This window comes from Apaloderma vittatum, unplaced genomic scaffold (assembly GCF_000703405.1).
Source record: "Apaloderma vittatum isolate BGI_N311 unplaced genomic scaffold, ASM70340v1 scaffold18012, whole genome shotgun sequence".
NCBI classification, from domain to species: Eukaryota; Metazoa; Chordata; class Aves; order Trogoniformes; family Trogonidae; genus Apaloderma; species Apaloderma vittatum.
This window is the reverse complement of record NW_009703324.1, coordinates 89221-111720: the sequence shown is the minus strand read 5'-3', so window position 1 is coordinate 111720 and position 22500 is coordinate 89221. Positions and strand designations below refer to the sequence as shown.

The window sequence follows — 22500 nt, the reverse complement described above, 5'->3', positions numbered from 1 at the left end:
ATTAAAGTGTTATCTAACACAAGCAGAAAACTAACCTTGGAGTGGAAGTTCGAAATGTGTTCATCATAATTTTCATGTCTTTGGATAGAGAAACCAGCTTTTTCAGCTAGATTGCAGAACTGGTTTAAAGTATTCCCTCGGAGTGGAGCAAATACCATTGCTTTCCCCTGGAACATTAAAAAGAGAATTTATACATTTTTAAAACTGGAAGGGAACCAGATATAACATACACCTGACTAAGCTTTTAATACACTGAGGCTGGAAAAGTCACCTGTTCTCTTGCTAAAATATTAAAAAGAGTAATACAAATAATCATTCAAAATATGCAAGTTTTCTGTGATTAAACAAATGCAATAGAGAAAATAACAAATAAAGACTTTCTACAGAAACTGCCAACTTTCATACATCTGCTCCCTCTCCTATAAAAATGGTGGCTATGAATTACGAAAAGAAACCACAGAAAAAGCATACAAAACACAGGCTCAGTGCAAAATCTATTTCTTAGCTCATGGCCATGCAAAGACTGCAAATTATTTTCTTTTTCTTCACTCTCACACACAGAAAAGTATCTCCCATTTGCTGTCAGTGGAACTACAACAACGTAAAACAAGGCAAAAAGGGAGGCAAATCAGACTCAGCCATTAATTTTTTTAGGATATTTTAAACTACATGAGCAGAGCAAACAAATTTGACCTTAAACTGGTAAACCGCATTTAAAGCAGGACTGAATGTTCTTGCATAGTAATTCTAGATCTTCCAAGATGATCAGGCCATTTATTGTGCCCAGGCAATACACTATGGTCCATTAGCTGATTTTTATGTTCATTCTTCTGTGTTTAAGAAAACAAAAATGACTGTACCTTGAACAGATTTTAGACGTTGTGCAAAGTACTAGCCCAAAACTTAACCTACTTGATATAGCATCTCTTGAGATCTTATTTGCAAAATTAATTCTAATTGGCTGAATACTGTGTTCTGTCGCATGGAATGAAAACTGGTTGAAGAGCTGTAAACAAAGGTTAATATCAGCCAACAGCATATCACACCAAGGGGAGCCACAAAGTTTGCTGTGAGTTCTTGTATTTAACTTCTACGTTAATGGGAGCTAAAACTAATCTGTGAGGTGCTGTAATCCACTGAAGAGACAGAGAAGTATTTTATGGATCTGAAGACGTTATAAAATGATTGGATGCTGGAGAAGAATATTTGGCTTGAAAAAATGCAGTCTTGTATACCAGAGAAGAAAAAGTGATCAAAAAGAGAGAATTTCAAAGGGAACTCTGGAAACTTATAAAGCTGACACAGGTACTTGTTGAGGAGGACGAGGAAGACATCCATGAGTTTCAGCTCCCGTGCACATGTGCTGAGGCAACGCGCAGAGAGGCAGCAATGAAAACTCTTTGTCAGTATCTACAGTACTAGTGTGTACTTAAAAGACTCCAATCATTAATACCACTGTATTTATTCTCGCAATGTCTCTGTGAGATAGGGAAATACCACTATCCTCCTCTCTCTCATGGGAAATTTAAGCACAAAGGAAACTTAGGGCACTATCCAAAGCAACTGATTTCAGCTCATTTGTGTAGCTGTAACTCTAATTCTGTAGCTAAATCTGAGGTGCAAACGGGTGTAACTCCCACTGAATGTGCTGGAATTGCTTATGTAAATGTTAGGTCTGAATATAGGCTCAACTCAGGATGAAAAACATTAAACACAGGAAATTCACAGTCAGTTCCCTCATATCCTTGGCATGCTTTAATGTCATCAGACAGAAGTGGGCAGCAAAGGAAGCCTTCAGTTGAGGATCCTCCTCTCGCTGCTGCCACCTCACGCTCCCCAGAATGTTGTTCTCAGAGATCCTTCCTGGCATAAGAAGGATGGGACTCTTCTGGAGTCCCCCATCTTCATGGGCAGCTTTGCAGAAAGGTCCCCATAATGGGAAACGTGTCCCCTACCCAGGGCTTACTGAGCACACCATTCCTGTGGGGAATTCAGGAATGGCTAAAGCTCCTGCGGGGGGGGGACGACTGCCCTGCTTCCATGAGGAAGCAATGCTCATACAAGGGCATCCCCTTACAGATTTCCATTCGGAGACAGCAGTGCATGCGGTCATTCCATCTCATACTCTCTGTAGTCTACTTATAATTTTATTTGAAAGAGAAATACAGTAAAATGGAATGCAACTTGTTATGAAGCATCTCTTAAAACCAGACTGAAAACCTGGAAATGGCTTTGAAAAAGGAGAGTAGTCTTTTATAGAAATCATTACAGTTTCTTTTGGCCAGCTCCTTAGCTGGTGTAAAAATCCCAATCACCTATTGAATGTAGTGTGCATCTAAAACACCTGTGGATCTTGCTCTCATTGATAAACCCCAGGAAATTATAACTAAGTTGAATACTACAACAATCTCCTCAAAACTGGCAGGTACTGTGGCCAATTCTAATCCATCATTTAAAGAGCTTTTCTATGAACTGCCTGATATCCGTGTTTCTGCTACTGCGTGCGGCTGAATTTGCATTTCTGATTTTAATATGTTTTTCATTTCTTGGTTGCTGTACAATAAAAAAATTAGTGGCCTGTATCTACACGTGATGGGCTATCCCAACATTGTTTAACTCTATTTCAGAAGCATCTCCCAGTTTAGGATGATGTCCAAAGCTCAAAACACCCTTTCCTCAGCCAGGAAAATACACGACTATGACTAAGTTTACTCATCAATCATTAGTAAATGCAGTCTTATTTGCTGGTACTAATCACAGCTCAATAGCATCCCATTGACTTCATTGGAATTTTGAATAGATAGGCCACAGAAGAAGAAAAGCCTTCACAAAAAACGTTCTTAATTACAGAAATACGCAAATAAACTACTGCTTATTCTAAGACTGAAATTAAAAGTACAATTTAATGATAGGAAAAAATAAAACTAAATGTTGGCAAATCAAGTCACTTGGTTATAAGAGGAATAAAATATAGCCACTCAAGATAAATCTGTTCAATATAAAATTTCAGTGCCTAATTCTTGGGTTTGGTTTACAGGTGACATTTGTTTTTGAAATTCAGATAGAAATTTCAGCCCTCAGTAACTCTGCAAGATGCTTGTTTCTATCTGCATGGATTTCTGGTCCTCTCTTCCTGTGCAAACGCAACTGTCCATGGGGCCATACTACGAGCCAGATAACTGAAACAACCAGAGTCCTGTTTCCATGAAAATAGAAAGTTATCCAAACCACACCATACCATGCCATAAGGATTCCAACAGCCACAAATAACATCCTTAATGAAAAAGGAATACTGCAGATAAATTTATCTCTTTTTAAACTAACAGTGAGAACAGATTAGCTGTTTCGAATTTCTGCTTCAAGACAGCTTTTTAAGGATACATGTCATTTTCTGTTTGCTCCACTTTTCCTTTCAGATTTCTGGCAATTATTTTCCCTGAACTCTTCTATCCCAGTTGTATTCTAGTTAGACTTGAAAGATGTCTTACATCTAGATGTATCTTCAGTTTGAGACCATCCCTCTATCAATTTGGTAAAATATTACCAATAAGGAAATATAACTTCTAAATTTGAGACAAAATAATTAATGTAGAAGAGTGAACTTAATTGAAGTAGTTTATGCCTTAATTTGGGCATAAACTAATGTCCAGAAACTACTCTTAATTATTGCAAATGAGTTAACAATTAATTTATTTTTCCTTTAAAGGCCAAAGTACAGTGCCATTTAGTACAGTTTCCTCTGATGCTGTCCTTAGATTTATACAGCCTAACAAGAACAGTAAAAATAATGACTATTTTATACTTTTGACTTCATCTCCTCTTGGGATCTCAAATGAGTATATACTTTCATTTGGGTCTTTCAAACCATGAAAGCAGAGGCTTGAAGGCATCTCTGCTCAAGATGTCCTTTTTGACAAAAGAGCTCATTTAAAGTGTCCGTACTCCCAGCTTCCACCCAACACAATAGTTTGCTGTCCTCCTAGTTATGAATTACAATAATTTGCAAGGCCATGCCCTAAATGGATATCCACACCTATCACCATCCACAAAGTGGATTAGGCAAATGACTTCAGTGAAAATCTACAGCTGAGATAGTGGTAAAAAACTCTGCAACAGAAATTCCTGCAAGGAGCAAGAATTTCTTGAGCTAGCTTTGCTGATAAGAAATAGGAACTATGGCCTAAAATGCATAGCAAATAAGTACAGACTATGCTGTTAATTACAACATGCAGAAACAAGCCGGACTGAGAAGAAAGGCAACAAAAAGCCATCTCCCTTTACCCCATCTAGATTCACAAAGGACTGCAGTTCATCTGCTCTGAAAAACAAAGGCATGTTCTGAATTTGAATTAGCTGACTGCAGTTAAAAAGCAAAAAAGACAGGCCAGTTTTAGTTTAAAGTCAGGTTAACAATTCCTAAATTGTCTATAGATGGAAACTTGAGCCATGAACACTACTTAAAATTCAGGCTGCCTTATCATCATTGTTTTTAAATTCAAATTTGCTGGTTGGGGTAATCAGCCCAGGTAAAGAATGCGTCTGCGTGCGTATGTAGAAATATGTGTGTGCACTCATCTTTTTGGCAATATAACCTCCAGATCATGCTTAGCTAGAAGCAGGAATAAAAGCAACTAGCAGATTTTCTTCCACTCCAGCTAGAGGCTCTAGCCAGGTCACAGTAACCAGGGTAACTCTTATATACTTCTCCCCGAGTGTCCTTTCATGGAGGCAGGTCATGGAGCCTATGAGGCTCTGATGAGTCAGGTGCAGACATTGATCTGGATCAAAAAAAAAAAATACTTTTTGCATTTTTTTAAACTGGGATCAGCTTTGTGTTCTAGATTACCTCTGGTCCCCAAAATTATTACACCCTGACATCTGATGTAACATCATGAGAGTCAGAATGCATCACTCTGGGCAGGAGCTGCTTAATCCCCCCTTGCTGCCATTAACAGAAATATGTGGGTATCCTTTTCCTCAGGGTGTGTACATTTCTCCTGGCTTCCTGGCAGCCTTGCCCCACAGCTCATTAAAATAAGTCTTAAGTAACTTGCCTTAGGTCACTCAGGAAAGTCTATGATAGAACCAAGAATAGAAACCTGATCACTCTTAGCAAAGAATGGGATTACTTACATGACTAAAATGACTTGGCTTCTTAAGCCTTTGCACGTTTGGATCTTCTATTCCTTTTACAGAGAAAATCTCTCGTACAAGATGTACAATACAATTTTAAAATAAAGTTTGGGGAATGCATGGCTAACGTAGAGTCATAGAACAGTTGTGGCTGGAAGAGATCTTCAAGATGAAATACTATTGTTTTGAAATGGAAAGTTTTCCTTACTGGAAGATTTGCCTGCTAAGCATGAAAGGTAAAATTTCTGTTTCAAATTCCTGCTTACAGCAACTACTTCACAAATTTTCTCATATTCTCATTTTGCTATCTTATCTTTAAATTCTTTTTTGAGATTCAAAATTATTTGTTACGTATAAGTATATGCATACTACCTTTCATTTTTTATTTTTTTTTTGCCTGTGAGTGTCTTTAATTTAACAGCCTAATAGACAGAATTGGCAAAATATTTCCTCAGTAACATTCATGTAGAATGCATAAGCATTTTATGAAGAGTTTAATTTCATTATGTTCTAAGGTATAAAGCATATAAACACAAGGCTTACTTAATGGAAAAAACTTTTAGGCTACAATATATGCATAAGGGTTTTGTTAATTTTATATAAACAGAAATGAAAAAATATTCTTTCATAATAAATAAATACACAATGACAAAGGTTACAATTGAAGGGATTAAAAATGACAGAAGCCAACATAAAAACTTTCAGTATCGTACTTTTACTTTAATATGAAGACATTATTATCAAAGGAAAATACTTGAGAAACGCTATGATAAAAATAATCTCACGCTATCTTTGAAGCGGTTTCATTTATTTTACTACCCACTGTGTTCCTTATCAGAAGGCCAAGTATAAGAAGTTTCCTAGTTTATGATTAGGAAAGAATCTGATAGATTAGAAGACTCAATTGAAGTTGGACATAATAAGTATTAAAGTATTACATGACATTAATCCTGCCATTCCATTACTCTCTCAATCATTGTGCACAGACTAATTATTCTGAAGCCAGTGTTCGGGAGAAAATAGAAACATACTTACACTGGGTTGGAGTAATCTCTTTATTGCATCAACAAGGCTAGCTCTGTACCGGTCCAGAAACAGGCTGACATTGAGAAGAGAACAGAATCCAGATTAAAATGGGTTTTCAATTCTAATGATACTAATGCAGATAAGTACAAGGCTAATTACATATGTTTACACAATGCTGTAAAAGAGAAACTGTGGTCTACATTTCCGTCCAGTTCAGGTACTTCTAAACATTAAAAAAATCCCAAACAACTAAATATAATCGAAGCAGAAGCTAAAGTACCAGCATGAAATAGATCTTTATATAGCTGAAATTCACAGATCACATATGCTAGCTACTCAAATACCACCATATAAGAAACCAGGATCAATATATAAAGTTAACATTTTATATGTTTTTTTTTAAACAAAGAGGGTGCATGGAGTTTAAAAAAATGCTTTCTATTGTATTTCAGTTGTTATTATGAAGGGTATATTTTTCCCTTTACCTTCACAGTTGCAGCATTAATTAATTATCTCTTATGTATATTTGTTCTATTTCTCTATCTATTTCTATCTAGCCCTATAAAGATTTACAAGCTCCCACTGTCTCTCTCCCTCAGACACTGTTCAAACACAACGACCCAGGATCATACAGTGTTGTCCTCTCTCAAGAGCAAAATCCTTCATCAAGTAAGGATAGCAGCAGAGTAAATTTTTTTCCAGGTTTGAAATTTCTAAAAGAATATAAAGAACGTAAGAAAACACTGAAAAGAAAAAAAAGTGGTCTGCCAACCACATGTCAGTCATCAAAAACGGAGTGTGTGTGGATATTTAGGTAAGGATGCTCCACAGCTACTGAGGAGAATATAATAACACATATCAGAGGGTAAAGCAGCTGTGTACGAGCTGTGAATTTTTGCTACTCAGGGTAAAAAAAAAAAGCCTGTCAGAAGACTTGTCAGTGACCAAATTTCATCTGTAAAATTTGGAGAACCTCATGTTGAGAAAATATAGTAGAGTGGGTATCCATACATTTCTTAAAGAACATTTTATATAGAAGTATGATGTCTTGATTTTTTTTCTCAAGATATCGAAATGCTAGCTAGCAACTTCTCTGATAGCCTGTCCATAAGAAAATTTAAACTTTAACAATTGTCATGATGGCTGTCCCTCAGCCTTGATTAATCTTACTGGAAGAACCACACTGAAAAAATGCTTGTTTAAATTTAATTCATTGAAACAGCAGCTCATATCTCTAGTGTCTCCTGGGAGTTTTAATCACATTCACCTCAGGTAGCTACCATAAGACACTACTTCACTGGGAACTTTGCCACCTTCAGAAGAAGTGGAATATAGTGCATGAGTTCTCTCCCAAAAGAATCGCTAAAAATAATTAATTTTCTTCAACATGAAACATCATGAACATGCACAGATTTAAGACTTGCTGTGATCCTGTGTAGACAGGAGCACATTCCAAATGAAAAACACAATCATTTTTATTTTTGAAAGCAGTGTAGTGGAAACACAATTTTGGGGCAGCTTACCAGTGCTGAAATTCCTTTTCCATGGACCTGCACACCATTCTCGCTTTTTACTATGGGATAGGGGCACAACTGCTGCCATCAATCTTGTTCCTTTACCATGAGGGAACTACAGGCCTTTGTTCACTAGAATCGGAGAACTTTAAATGGTTACATGCCCTGCTAGATTACACAACTTCAGTAACACCTTTTCTGTCTGACACCAACTGATATTTTGGTGGGAAGAGAGGTAGACTCCTAGTCCTCCTAGCTTAGGAAACCCAGATAACCTGGGACAGCTGCCCTGGCTCTGCTCCCAAGTTGTCCCTGCCCTCCAAAAGGCATGTCCCTGGGAACATGACCTCCTTCAACCGAAAAGAGTCTCCAGTATTGTGATTTCCAGTCTGTTGCTCTATGAGACACCTACTCGGACCAAAGAGCAGAGAAGGCTGGAAATTACATTAGTGCAGTGACTCCAGGGAACATCTCTATCCTCCCTCTGCGTTGGAGGACGCCTTGAAGGACGAAAATCCTGAAGAAGTCGTTAGGTAATCTGTGCTGCAGACAGGGCCAGCACAGGATTTGGCTCACGCAAGGAGATTTAGTCCCACTATTTCTTTTACCAGTAAAATTCGTATGACTAAATATTACCACAGCATACCAAAAATATGCCTGAGAGAATCCTTTAATGCCCACAATGACCCAGTGAAATTAAATAATGGATTGTTTTAAACCACGCACACTCAGGTCTCATACCTCAATTCAAATCTGGCTTAACTCGCCATTACTTTATTGGTAACGTCTCGTGTTTCTGTAGTAAGGATGCTGTGAAAGCTTCAGCTCAGGAGCAGCAAGGTTTACCTGGGCCAGCAAGGAAGTTCTGAATCATAGCAGCAGAGAGGTAAGAACACAGTTGATGACCTGGCCTTTGTTCAGGCAGTGTTCTTAACCTGTGAAATTGCAGGCAACCTTGTCACCTCTCTCCTCTTGTGTTTTTTTGTTTTTTTTTTAATTTTAAATTACCCTTAAAATCCATATGAAACTTTATACCAAGACTGTATGGAAGTAACAGAAAACCAGAAGGAAACAAATCGAAAAATCAAGTAGGTTCTCAGTTTGCTTCATACTGATATCCTTTTATCTTATGCCTTGCAATAAGGTCATATACTTCCATTTTATAGGCTATAATGTGAACATATTTTAGTTTATGCATACTTTGCAATTGGTAAAAGAGCTTAGTTTACAGGTGTGCTTCAGATATGATTATATTCGTGTATAGGGTCTAATGGAAAGAGCTTTTGTTTGCCTTCAACTACATGGCTGGCATAAACTGAAAAAACCCTTATTCCCATATTGTCAGATTCTAACACACTTGAAGGTGTGTGCAAGAAATCAGGCTTAAAATGAATTATATATTTAAACTGAAGAAGTACAAAGATCTTACTACATTCCTGCAAAATTATTTCCTTACGTTAAATGGAATACAATAATGGAGACAAAAATGACATTTTAAGATATTTAAAGAGTATTTTCAGCTCAGTTCTACATTCCTGATAAATCCACAACTCTCCATGACGTCAGCAAAAATCTCAGCAGTGAAAGTAATGTAGGATCCTCCCCCTTGGCCTCTGCTGTGCAAGTACTTATGCATGTGCCAAATGTTAAGAATGTAATCAGCCTAAGTAAGTAAAGTGGGATATTACGCATTTCCAAACTGATACAGGGATCTAGACGTTAAAGTGTGTCTATATTAAAATTATTTGTTAAAATTTGTTTCACAAGAACATGAAAGGCAAATATTTTTCTATTGGCTCAGTTCTTCTGGCCTTGACTCTCTCCTTGAATTGATAATCTCAGCAACTTTTTTCTTAATAAATAAAAGGATTAATGCTACCTTTTAAATACCCAGAAACCTGAGGCTCTCAAAAGCTTTGGAAGAGTCCTGGTTTTGGCCTGTTCATATAGGCACCTGTTATCTCTCCTCCTCTATGCATGCTCATTCTTACAATTCCAGCACCTGCGTGACTTTATATCCACAACCCTAAAATTCTGGCATCCCTCAGCTGGCCTTAAAATTCCCCCTCAAAAATATGAGGTGGATGTACATGCTTTAAATATTCCATTATTTTTAGTATTTTTTTTTCCAGTGTATCCCTCTTCCAGGTGTGGCCTCAGCAAGACTTTTTTTTTTCCATATTTTTATCTCATAGTTGACATTTTACAAGTTATTTCAGAACTTCTGAACCATGAAACTATTTTATTGTCAAAATCCTGAATGGTTAAATAATGACTAGCTTTCACAGTTTGCCTCTTATTTATTTTATAATCTAGTTGAGCTACTAAATTTAGCTGTTAACTAATAGACTGTCTGTTCTGGGAAATAACTTATTTTCCACCCCTGCACACAAGGTTTATGAAAGTCTGACTGTAAATATATGAATATAAACATATCGCTGCTTGTTGTAATTATGTACATTTTTACTTGAATCTCCATGTGGATTTGAAATATGTTTATGAATAGAGCTTGTTTTAATGTAAATGGGATCAAGCAGTACCACTGGTTAGCTATTCAGAGAATCAGACAATATCACCCTTGCTGGAAACACTTCTATAAAAATTTATCCATGTACCTAATATTTGAACTCGGATTTTTTGCTTTCTAGTTCTCTGTTCTAATCTCAGATTTTATTGACTGACAATGAGCTATATGATGGTGTTAAGCTAAATGCAATCTATTCTATCAGTTTTTATCGCTGCATACTTCAGGTTTCAGACGAGGAGCTATAAGAAAAGAGATTTTTTTCTTTTCCTCATCAATGGCAGCCCAAAAAATTCAGAGAGCAAAAATCCTGCCAATGGTTCTCAAGCCGATTCTATATCTCAGAAGAGAAATACATGAAAATGAAAAGAAGATTTGAGTTTGATAAAGCATAGAACACTTTTTCCCCCAGCCTTTTCATGTACTAGAAAACCTAGTGTCCATAGCTAAAAGAATGACTTATAAAAGAAAATAAAGGGATTTTCATGCTTATTAAACTATAGATGTGGGCACTTGCAATAGGAAAACAGAAGACAATTTGTGAATAAATCCATGTACTTTAAACTAACCTGCATACCTCTATTTATTTTTTTAGAAATCTATAAATATTTATACACTTACCTGCATCTTAAGTGCTTCAAAATAAATGTGCAAAATGCAGGGATTGCAAATGCATTATGTATTTTACCTGTCATGTTTGATTCTTTGTTTCCTAAAGAAACCACACTATTTCCAAACAGACTGAGAGGAGTATTAGGCAAGAATATTACTGAAAAAAATAACTTAAGTCTTGCTCCACTCCGCTGTACTCCCAGCACAAATAGGATGACATGGTGTGAGTATCAAGAATACAAGAGATGGCACAGCCAGGTTGTTTTGATATTTGTGTGAAGAACAAATTTAACTCTAAATCTCTTGGCAAGACCTTGCTTCACCCACATAATCTGGAGAACATCCATATGTGAGCCTTGTCTAAGCCTCCGAGAAGACTGCTGCCCTCCTGCTCATGTCCGCCAGCACTCTGATCTGACTTTCATACTTAATCTGATCTAATCCTGTCCAGCATTAACTTCATCTGTGCAATGAAACCTGGAGTATCCATTCTAATATTCGGTGAGGAAGGCATTTACTAAATTACTTGCTGAAATCATATGGTGTTGTTTAGCTCCTTATTTTAATCAGATGATGCATCTCTGAGGCACATTATCAGCGATTAGTTAGAAACCCTTCTCTGTCCTTTTTGGGAACAAAGAACTTTTCTGAAATTAAACGCTAGGAGAAATGAAGCACTGTTGCATTCTGTCAACAAATAGGTTTTAGAAGAAGGAAAAAAAGACGACTAAACACACTTTCTCCAGTGCTATATAAAACCAGCAACTTTTCTGAAACAAGATGAGTTTGCTTAAAAAGCAGAATATCAAAGATTAAAAAAAAAAAGCTTTAGAGGAATATTTTATCAGAAGCCACTTAAAAAGAACATTGTTTAAAAAGACAATAGACAGCTTTGTACTTCCCTTTGCCTATTTCCTTTAACTATTTCTCAGTAAAGCACAGAAATCTGCTGAACTGAGCTGCCCTAGGAAGTCCCTGTTTTCAGAATTTGGTATCTCACAACACTTACGTGCAACAAAACATAAACAGCTTTTTCTGGCTTGGGCATTTAAAGGGTCAAGAGGGAATATCCATGAAGGAAAGATAGTCTCATTTAAAAAAATCTACTCTCCTAAATGAAATCTATGCATCTCTTTTTACATTGTCTGCATTTATGCAACACAAATAATTAATAACATACCATGAAGTTAGCACGCAGCAAATACAGCACAGCACAATCCAGTAAATCCAGTGTCAGAAAAGGGTTGTGACAATGACCAACTGTATTTGCATAAATTATTAAACAATATGTCATATTGCAACATGTATCCACATTTTCATAAATTAAGTGCCATCCTCTTATTTTTTTACTAGGAGTTCTCTTAGAATTAATATCTGCCTGTGTAAATAATATAAAGCCTATGTCTACAAATATTACTGTCAAACTGATTTAAGAAACAAAATGTGATGGGGGGGAAAAAGGTTTTGAAAATCCTTTTTTCCTCAGAAGGGTTTTCTGGGGAGCAAAAAAATATATCCCCTTATATCAATAGTCAGATCTTTCCTAAGAAGTAAGCTAATTGAGCTGTTTGTGTTGATAAACTCCCTTTTCTCCAGACTGTTCCTCACTGAGCCATAATTATTTGCAATTTGCCTAAGTCGTCCATTTACTGATACGTCAAGCATGAAACAGAGGCAATTCCAGAAAATGGAAATGCTTCTCAAAATCAATCTTTGGGAAATAATGTGGTAGAAGTTACTGTGTGATAGAAGACTACCTTATAACTGTCACATGGAGATGAATATTAATTTGTTGAGGTTAAGGTGGCTTTGTGCTTCATTTGTTGACTTTGCTTAGCCATCAGCAAGCAGCACAGTACAATTACTGCAGCAAAGCTATTTTTCTAACATGAGTTTTATGATTTTTATGTACTTACCAGTCAGCACACATAACAATGTCAAAATGTCCTTCCAGTTGAGAGACATCTGTCTCATTATCCCATCGTAAAATGCTAGAGGAAAAAAAAAGATTTTTTTAAAAGAAGAAAAGACAAAAAAAGGACTTAGATTTTTCATCTTGAGATTTTTAAAGTATTAATACTATTCCTATGTGACACAGAAGTGTTTTAAGAAGTACATAGTTGTTACTTTCAACGATGAACACAAAAATATTATTCTGAACATTTTTAAGGTTTTAAATCCCAAAGCCAAAGAGCTATTTTTTATTAAAACAGAAAGGCAATCCACACAGGTTCTGGTGAGCGGATCAGCAACAAATATGCATTTCTGATTTAGCGGCACGTGTATGGCTTCAGATTTTTACCCCTTAACACCACCGCACGAGGAAGTGAAGTATCGACAATCTGAATGAAACAGAAATTTGCAGAATACATGTGAGTTCATGGATCTCTGTTACATCTGGCAGGCAAGTCAGTTGTGTTTCTCGCTGATGAAGTGAGCATTCACTTGGACTGGAGGGAGGAGGGACAGGGTGAAAAAATGCCAAGCTTAACTTCAATGCCAGTTACGTTGCCTCGGGCAGGCTTAAAAATACAGCAGTGCTGACTGTGTCAACACCTATTCTCTCACAGGTGCTAAGTTATTTAGTTCTAAGGTGGCCAACAGTAGGCAAAAATGTACATATGTACAAAGTTCTTCTTCGATTATAAATGCTGTCAATTTATGTAGCTGCCAGGAAGAATTTCAGTACTTTGCTCCCATTTTTAAACCAGCAACTAGTATTGGAATTTACTGCATACTTAATATATCATTACCCTGAAGATTTGAAGCTGCATTTCTATTTCTAGGCTGTTTTTTTTCTTTAAAGAATCTATTGCTCTTTTTCATTTCCTGGTTATTTATAATAGAAAGTAGATAAATATTTATGGGAAAAGCACTTGTGGGGGGAAGGGTCTAATCTGATCTTGTCAGGTTGTGCATGCTTATCTCAGTTTTGTATGAGTCTTGACCAAATAGACCCTTTAGTCTTGCCGCAGCTATAATCTACTTCTGGTTAAAAGCCATCTCCATTCACATCCTACTCCTAATATTTAACTGAGGATCAGTTATAATATGTTCATTCAGAAATGTTCCCTAAGTGTACAGGAAGAAAGGAAATTCCATACATTGATTACACTATACGCAAAAAAGGCTCATAAATACGTAGATGGATAGATACAGGGCCATAAAGAATTAAGGTACTACAATATGTGTGTACACTTGCACTGACACAAAATTTGAGAATGCCTTTAAAACATGGAAATTATGAAAGTTGGTTGGGAAAGCTTTGATTATGTGGGGCTCACTGTAACCAAACAGATCAGGACTCACATTAGCCTGTTTGCCCTCCTGGAATTTACTGTGACAATCCACAGAGAGAAAAGAGTAGATTAATTTAATTTTTCCCCCTCAAATTGAAAGTAATCCAGATTTTAGAAGCCTAGGTAGCTTTGCACACTGGCACGCAGCAGGCATCCAGTAGTGGAAAGTGACAAAGGAGAGTTCTCACTCTCAGCTGCTGGCTGCCTGCTGGCTACCAGCCGCTTTTTCAACCCTGTTTCCGTGGAAACTTAGGTTAGAATGGTGAAAATTAGGTAAAGGTAAGTTTTGTGGGTTTAAAGCACGCACTCTAATACTTTAAGAATCCTGAAGCAGAACTGGAAATTGGTAGATGAACTGTGAGCCTTAAAAGGCCACCTTTGGTTCTCATTGCTACAGAAACAGAGATCTGATCACTGTGGTGATTTGAATTATGATTTTTTTTAACCCATATATTTACTATACTCCACATATGCAGTTCGGAACGCAGCACAGGTGCCTCCTCCTGGAAAAAAACCAAACCCACAAAAAACCTCTCTATGTTACTGTCTAGTTCCAACTGAGCAACCGAAATACAGCATCTTCTGTGTACACCTACCATAGGCACAAAGGAGTTTGTGTGGGTAGGCAAAAGCTCAGAAACCACAATGCTGAACAAAATATGGAATTGTTAAGTTGCCAGGAGCATAAGCAGTGGTGCAACGAGACTGGCTTGTGTGCTCTTAGAAGAAGTAAGCCAAGGGCCCCACATCCAGCCTTTTCCCAATGTAGTGCTAGTGCTGCTCTTGGTCTCTACCTTCAGCACAGTTGCATTCCTGAAGACATGATAATTATGCAAAGGCCAATGGTAAATTTACACACAAAACTTTCAAAATCAACTCTGCTACAAATTTTCAAAAGGTAGAGGAAAATCTTTATTCCTGTGGGGAAGTAACCACGTAAACTAAAGATAGCTTCTATAAAATAAATGCCAACAGGGCTCATTCTGAATTTGCCGAAGATGTACACACACTGGTGGGAGAGATGCAACTACAAGCTGTGTATATTTACCCACGCTATCTTTAGCCAAGTGCACGTATGATTACTAGGGGAAGTGCAGCGAGGGTACATGAAGCTCAGCACCGGCTGCCACCTCCGAAACTGTTTTGGTAGCTAACTCTGAGCTACCATATTCACACTGTTATCCATTTAATGCTTCCACAGATTTGCATGTGCTGCAATCAAACACCTGCACCTGTAAAGCAGACATGCCCCTCTTCCCCATCATATCAAGGAATCAGAAACAACTGGGCTCAGAGTCAGCAATATTATATAATTAACACTGATGTCAGAATCAGCCCGATTCTGAATCAGAATTAGCTATTTTGAACGCTGCTGCTAATGAAAGCAGTGAATCAGAGTCAGGACGTATATAAATACCATCCACTAGCCAAACGAGTTCTTGTAATCCAAACACAAGTCCCAGTTGTGAAGTACAGAAAAATCCACCAACATGCAAAACAACTCAGAAATGTAAAGACCTTTACATGTGTATTTAAATGTATGTACCCATACGTAGTAAGGGGGTGAGGAACAACAATTTTTTCAGGAATTACTGAGGATGTGACTCTTGGACCTAGTGGTCAGACCTGAAAGGAACACCGAAGGCACCATGAAGGAAGGGCTGATTGCATTTCCACTTAGAGAAAAGCACTGCTAGGAAGGACAGAAAAGTGTTAGTAACATCCATCTGAAAGTCTCGGTCTTTCTGAAGTTTCCTTTAAGAAAAAACAGACATAAATTTAAAAGTACCATACCACAAAAAGTCTTTTAAATCACCAGTATCATCTTGAGTGCCAAAACATACAAAACATGTAAGCCTCACTAGTATTTTCTTCCTCTTGCCTTTCCAATGATACTAAATTGGTGGACATAAACCACTTTTGTCTAAAGCTACTGCTCCTCCAGCAAAATAAGAAGTTTTAAAGCTATAATATTTTTTACGTCTTTCTTTTGAGGGAAGACAATACAGTACTAGTGGCTGAAATTATTTTGTAAATTTGAAAAATGTGCTTACTACTTCTGTCCAAACCGCACCTTCAATGGCTTTTTTTGTAAAAAAAACCCTAACCAAACAACATATTTAAGACTGTGCAAAGCCCACTCTTGACATTATTTGGTGCTGCCTAATGCAGGTTTAGTTTCTTGCAATTGAAAATAGGCAGCTCTGCTTCAGCATAGAAGAGTCCAAAACCCACTGGAAGTACAAAAAAGTTTGGGAGCATTTTTTGGCTCTAACAAAAAGATTTAAAAAATGAAATAGGATGTGAGGGAGGAACACCGCCACGCTGTTCAGCTACTGTTGAACTGATGGTGGCTGAAAATTGGTACCCACTAATGGCTGCTTTATGGCCTGTATCGAATGAATCCGACCAGTTTTTCAGAGGAAAAGTACTCACGTCACAAACCTATTACTATAATTAGCAATCCTGACGGTAGTCCTAGCAAAAAGGACAAGGACTGAATGAGCTATGGAGAATGAACTATCCTCTCACATGCAGAGGTGGCTTTTCCAGGTCAGGGCTAAAGCATAGTATCGAAATAGTCTGAGAAAATATGTACCGATGCTTTAGTTTTCTAGGCTGTCAATCTTGCACCATTCTAAAAAACTAACAAACAACACACAGCACAAACGATCAAAGCTTCCGCCCCCCACCCACCCCCGATTTATCTTTTAAATTGACAAGCAAGCTAGAAAATGTTATTGGGTCAAGATAAAAAGAATTATAATGATAATAAAACAAAATATCGACCAAGAGAATAGAGACTTCAGATACTGCCAATGTACCCCCAAAATACCCTTGTATTTCAAACAAGAAAACACCAACAAAATAGTAAATGTTGCAAGGATAGTTACAGCAGCCAGGGCTGCACTTCCCTTGTACAGTAATTCTAATTTACAGAGGATAGCCTGACAAATGTCGACACTCTTTTTCTTACACTGGTAAAGCATCTCAGCAATCTACAACAAAAGACCTGATTTTGCCAGGTTTTTATTTTTCATGCAAAATTCCTCATTACTACTATTATTCAATTTCTGTTATTCAGTGTTCGTCTCCCTAGTATGTCTCGGCAAGTAACGTACATGAGAAAAAACAGGTTAAGTCTCTGATTGCTAAAACTTGAAATATTTCCAAGTCCCTTGGAGATGTTCTTGTGATGACATAGTCTAGAGTAGCTCTCAATTTAGCAGAACAGTAGTTGTGCAGGTAAAGACAAAAAAATCAAAATTAAAAGAAAGTACAAAAGACACAAAAGACTTATGTGCTTCAAAATGTATTAGTAGTTTTAACAAAGATAAAAAAGTGTCCCACCTAGAAGATGAACAGCTACCAAGAATCCCTATCTACACACCTCTTCTTTTCATATTTTAATTTAGCCTTCAGTCTTTGAAAAGCATTATCATTGGTAAGTACAGAGGTTCAGGTAAAAGATTCTGTCTGGGGGCTTATATGACTTCTTCTATGACATTAACCAAGCAGGTTCATTAACACATTAACAAAAGGTATCATCAGGATGTTTCTCCACACCTTGATCTTTGTTTGAGATTCTCCAGTTTTCTTTAAAGCTCAAGAAGATGGATTTTAATTTAGCAACAGAGGCAATGCATACGCCTATCCTTACAACTCCTCTGAGGAGTCTTGCAAATTTGCCTACTATCATTTCCCCAACTTTCTCATATTCTCATTAGGTTGTTCTTATTTCTCCAACTTCTTTCACCTTTTGCCTTCCCTACCTTCACTCCTTCATTCTGTTTTGTATTCTCATTCATTATCTCATTCCCTACAGTGCACACCTGGTTTGAAGGGACCAAGGGTAAATTTTCAACCACAGGTACCCTGCATCAGCGATTCTCCCTTTCCTCTCACAAGTCTCAGCAGATTGTGACATTTTCAACTGCAGATGGACATGTCGTTCTAACAATCTCCTTGCAGGTTTCAGCAGCTTCAACATAATTTACCTACTGTTGTGAAAGCATATTGATAATTTCTCTCAGCTAGGCTCAAAATCTGCATTTTATCCTCATTCTCATGGACATTTCTTGCCTCTTCAGCCCAGCAAAATCTTGCTAATCATTAAAATTTTAATTCCACTATTTTCGTTTCGGGTTTTTAAATTGTCTCTTAGTGGTTTTTTACAATGTGCTCTTCTGAAGATTATCTTCAAACCTTTCCTACATTTCTGACAATTTCATAATGTTCCACCTCAACCTCTTCTTCCTCTGAATTTTACTTCTCGGCTATCTCATTCAGAAAAGCTAAACCCAACTGCCCACTTCTCTACATTATGCAGACTCACAGCACAGTGTTCTTCGGGGCCTCAGTGAGTGAGAAGCCCTAAACTACAATAAAGGCACCGCTGTTACCACTTTTTCTTTGGACAGAACCATTAACTCCAGTCTGTAATCTAGATTTAACTTAGATCTTCCTCTATATTTGCATACCTCAGCTCTGATCAGATTTTGCTTATTCTCTCTGCAGAGCATCTCTAGGAAGTCTCTTATCTACCCACTCAAACTCTTGACCATGTCATCATCACTTACATCTTAACATCACAATATTGTTCTCTCTGCTCTTGGAAAATGCAGTCTTCTCCTATTAATATTTATTCAGTAGGCTGCTGCAAAGATTGTTTTTCTTGCCTACAACTCTGATCTTGTCACCTTTCTCTTTGTAAGGTAAGTTGCAAGTCTTCTTTTTCAAATGCTTCACAACAGTTCACTTCCCTATTTTTTATCTCTCATTCAATATTGAAAGGACAAGTCCCTTCTTTAATCAGCCCTAATGTCACTCTGCATCTTCCACTTAACTTTTCAAGCAAGCACCTTTACAATTTTCTTCCACTACGTTATTCATGAACACTCACAAACTTACTCCATTATCCTTGAAATTCTCCTTTAAAGTAGCACCTACAAAAACTGAAAAGAGGCCAGATTGCTCTCCTGTCTCCTCTCTCTCACTCCGTATAACATATTTGGCTAAAATTCAAATAGGAACTTTACAGTTTTGTCTTAAAAAATAACAGTCCTAACACACATTTGCTACGCATCAAAAGCTACTAAATTTTGGGGACATAATAAATACATTGCATGCAAATACAACTGTTGCAGAATAAAGTCTTGCATTTTGTAGACATGCCACAGCCCAACATTCATCACAAGTATGCCTATTTTTAAAAAGAAGTGAGAATACCTTGTATAAAAATGTTATTAACATAGTACAAAAAAAAATACATAATTTCAAAATGCAAGACAGCATAAGCCTATGTGGCACAATCATACTGGTAGGATCAGTAAATAAAAGCTTTGTAGAAGTTTGTTTTGTGTAAAAAAGGAGAAGACAGTTCCTTGCTTTATGGAAAACATTCTGTCCATGAATATGGGGAGGATAACCAAGGGAACAAGAAAAAACCAAAGAATGTGTGAAATGAACCAGTCAGGTCCAGAAGGACTGAATGGGAGGAAAAATTAAAAATGGCAGAGAAGATGTAATTCACAGATGCTTAAATTCTGAGGGCAGAAGGAACACAATAAACATCTAAGATTTCAAATTTCTGTATGAAGCCCATCAATCTCAAGAAATTAATACACGTTTCAGAAAGAGATCCAAGCTGATTTAAGCACATTCACTGCTTAAGGAACTACCACTTCCCATGGAAAGATGTTCTAATGTACTATCGTTCTCTTTGTCAACTCTCATTTTTTTCTAGACTGAATTTGTCCAGCTTCAATTTCTACATCTTGTTAGGTACTTGTAAGCTAGATTAAAGAGTGATCTTCTACTAAAGATTTTCCCCACATGAGACTTCCAGATCAAAATCAATTCATTTTTAACAATCAAGTTGTTTCTTTGACAAGTAAAGTAAACAGAGTTCTTTAACTCTCTCATTTCCAGACCCTAATTCACTCTTCTGCCTCTTTCCTGAACCCCATTTCATTTTCAGTTGGTTAACATTTGAATAAACAAATATTAATTGACTATAAATGGCATAAGCACAGACAAGACTGTAAGCATAATATTGTCAAAATTTAAATAAAATAAATAAAACCAAATAATCTTTGATTCTAACATCTTATGGACATTTTCCTTTAAAGCCCTGGGAAGAAAGATATAAGTTTTGTTGTATCAGTGGTCTCCACCAGTCTTTCTGCCCATTCTAAGAGAGTACAAGAATAGCTGTATCAAAAGCATGTTTGGTTGGGTTTTTTTAAGCTAAAAGGAGACCATCATAAAATAGTCAAGGGTTTGAGGGAGAATTATTTAAAATAATACAATGCTATATTTTTAGCTAGTATCTAGCTTTCCTCACTGCTCTTCCAAACACATAGAAATTTTTCTACAAAGCTCGCTAACGTTTCAATTTTTTTAATCTTAATATCTTTTTATCTGGTCACATAAATAAGACAGGCAAAACTCTGGTGCAATAAAATAAATTGCAACTTTATTAAGTCAACACAACAGGGTCTAATATAGAAATAGGAGAGATTTGCAAGTTGGTGAAAGTCAGCTGGCATGGCCAAAGAGCAAAGAATGTTTTTAGAAACAAAATATCATATCCTCCAAACGTTGAAGTCACACTCAGTGAAGAAAAGATCACTTGGAAAATTAAATATAGCAGTAAAGGGCAAAATCTAAATCTTCCTACCAGCTGTTAACGGGGATATGGAATGGGCACTCACAGAGGATAACAACATTTCAGAGAGCTGAAATTAACTCTTTGCCTCAGTGGTGGTCAGATATTGGGATGCACTGCCCAGGGAAGTGGTGGAGTCACCGTCCCTGGAGGTGTTTAAGGAGAGGCTGGATGTGGCACTTAGTGCCGTGGTCTAGCCGTTGCGATGGTGTTTAGTCATAGGCTGGACTTTATGATCTCAGAGGTCTTTTCCAGACTCAACAATTCAGTGATTTTGTGTTCACCGTAGAAGAAATGAAAGACAATTTCACCACATAAGCCTTTTTTGACATGTCTTCTGTAAAAGGAAGTCCTGTTTTACAAACCTTGAGCTCTTCAAAGATGTCAACAAGTATTCAGACAAGAGTGATCTGGATAACACAGGCCACTCCTGATTCCAAAAGGCTACTGGCAAAGACCCTCACCAACAACATTTAAGGAAAGTAGACAGCCACTAGGGAAGAGTCCGGGCATGGCTAAATAATAGAACAAAAGACAGGGAACAGCGTAGTAGTAAATGGTCAGTTCTCACAATGGAGGGAGATAATCAGTGGAGTTCCCCTGGGACCTGTTCTATTCAACACGTGTACAAGAGATGAGCACTGAAGTGGCAAAGCTTGCTGATGTTAAGAAGTTACTGAACATAATAAGGAAAAAAGCAGGCTGTGAAGAATTGCAGAAGGATAAATGCAAAGTGTGCAACAGGAAAAATAATTCTGCCTTGATAAAAGAAATTGAAAGTCTCCAAACTAACCATCACTGGAAAGTTCCTGATGTTGTAACAGACAGTGTCATGAATATATTAGCTTGGTGCTCAATTGCAGTCAAAAAAGCAAATCACTGTTAAGTATTTTTAGTAGAGGAACAGAAAGCATAATTATTCCACTACATAATATCTATCATTTATCATAAAACCATAAAATTATAGAATGGTTTGCTTTGCAAGGGACCTTAAAAATCATCTAGCTCCAATCCCCCTGCCATGGGCAGGGCCACCTCCCACTAGACTAGGTTGCTCAAAGCCCCATCCAGCCTGGCCTTGAACACTTCCAGGGAGGGGGCATCCACAACTACACTGGACAACCTGTTCCAAGGTCTCACTATCCTCACAGAAAAGAATTTCTTCTTAATATCTAATTTAAATCTACCTTCTTTCAATTTAAAGCCATTACCCCTTGTCCTATCATTACATGCCCTTGCAAAAAATCCCTCTCCAGCTTTCTTATAGGACCCCTTTAAGTACTAGAAGGCTGCTCTCCCTGAAGCCTTCTCCAGGCTAAACAATCCCAACTCTCTCAGCCTGTCCTCCTACGGGTAGTGCTCCAACCCTCTGATCATCTTCGTGGTCCTCCTCTGGACTCGCTCCAACAGGCCCATGTCCTTCTTATGTTGGGGCCCACAGAGCTGAACACAGCACTGCAGGTGGGGTCTCACAAGAGTAGGGCAGAGGGGGAGAATCACCCACCTCCCTTGACATGCCGGCCACACTTCTCCTGATGCAGCCCGAGATGTGATTGGCCTTCTGAGCTGTGAGTGCACACTGCCAGCTCATGTTGAACTTCTTGTCAACCAATACCCCCAAGTCTTTCTCTGCAGGGATGCTCTCACCCCACTCATCACCCAGCCTGTACTTGTGCTTAGGATTGCCCTGACCCAGGTGCAGAACCTTGTACTTGGTCTTGT

At 37.5% G+C, this 22500-nt stretch overlaps 1 protein-coding gene across 1 annotated transcript in view; it reads right to left on the bottom strand.

Annotated features, from left to right (window-relative positions):
* Nucleotides 1–22500, bottom strand: part of CAMKMT (calmodulin-lysine N-methyltransferase) — a 43265-nt gene that overhangs the window by 6559 nt on the left and 14206 nt on the right. The window contains exons 5-7 of the mRNA XM_009864600.1: nucleotides 12726–12800; nucleotides 6169–6232; nucleotides 36–167 (exon numbers count right to left, since the gene is read on the bottom strand). Coding sequence (XP_009862902.1) covers nucleotides 36–167; nucleotides 6169–6232; nucleotides 12726–12800 — 271 coding nt within the window. The remainder of the gene's footprint in view (nucleotides 1–35; nucleotides 168–6168; nucleotides 6233–12725; nucleotides 12801–22500) is intronic.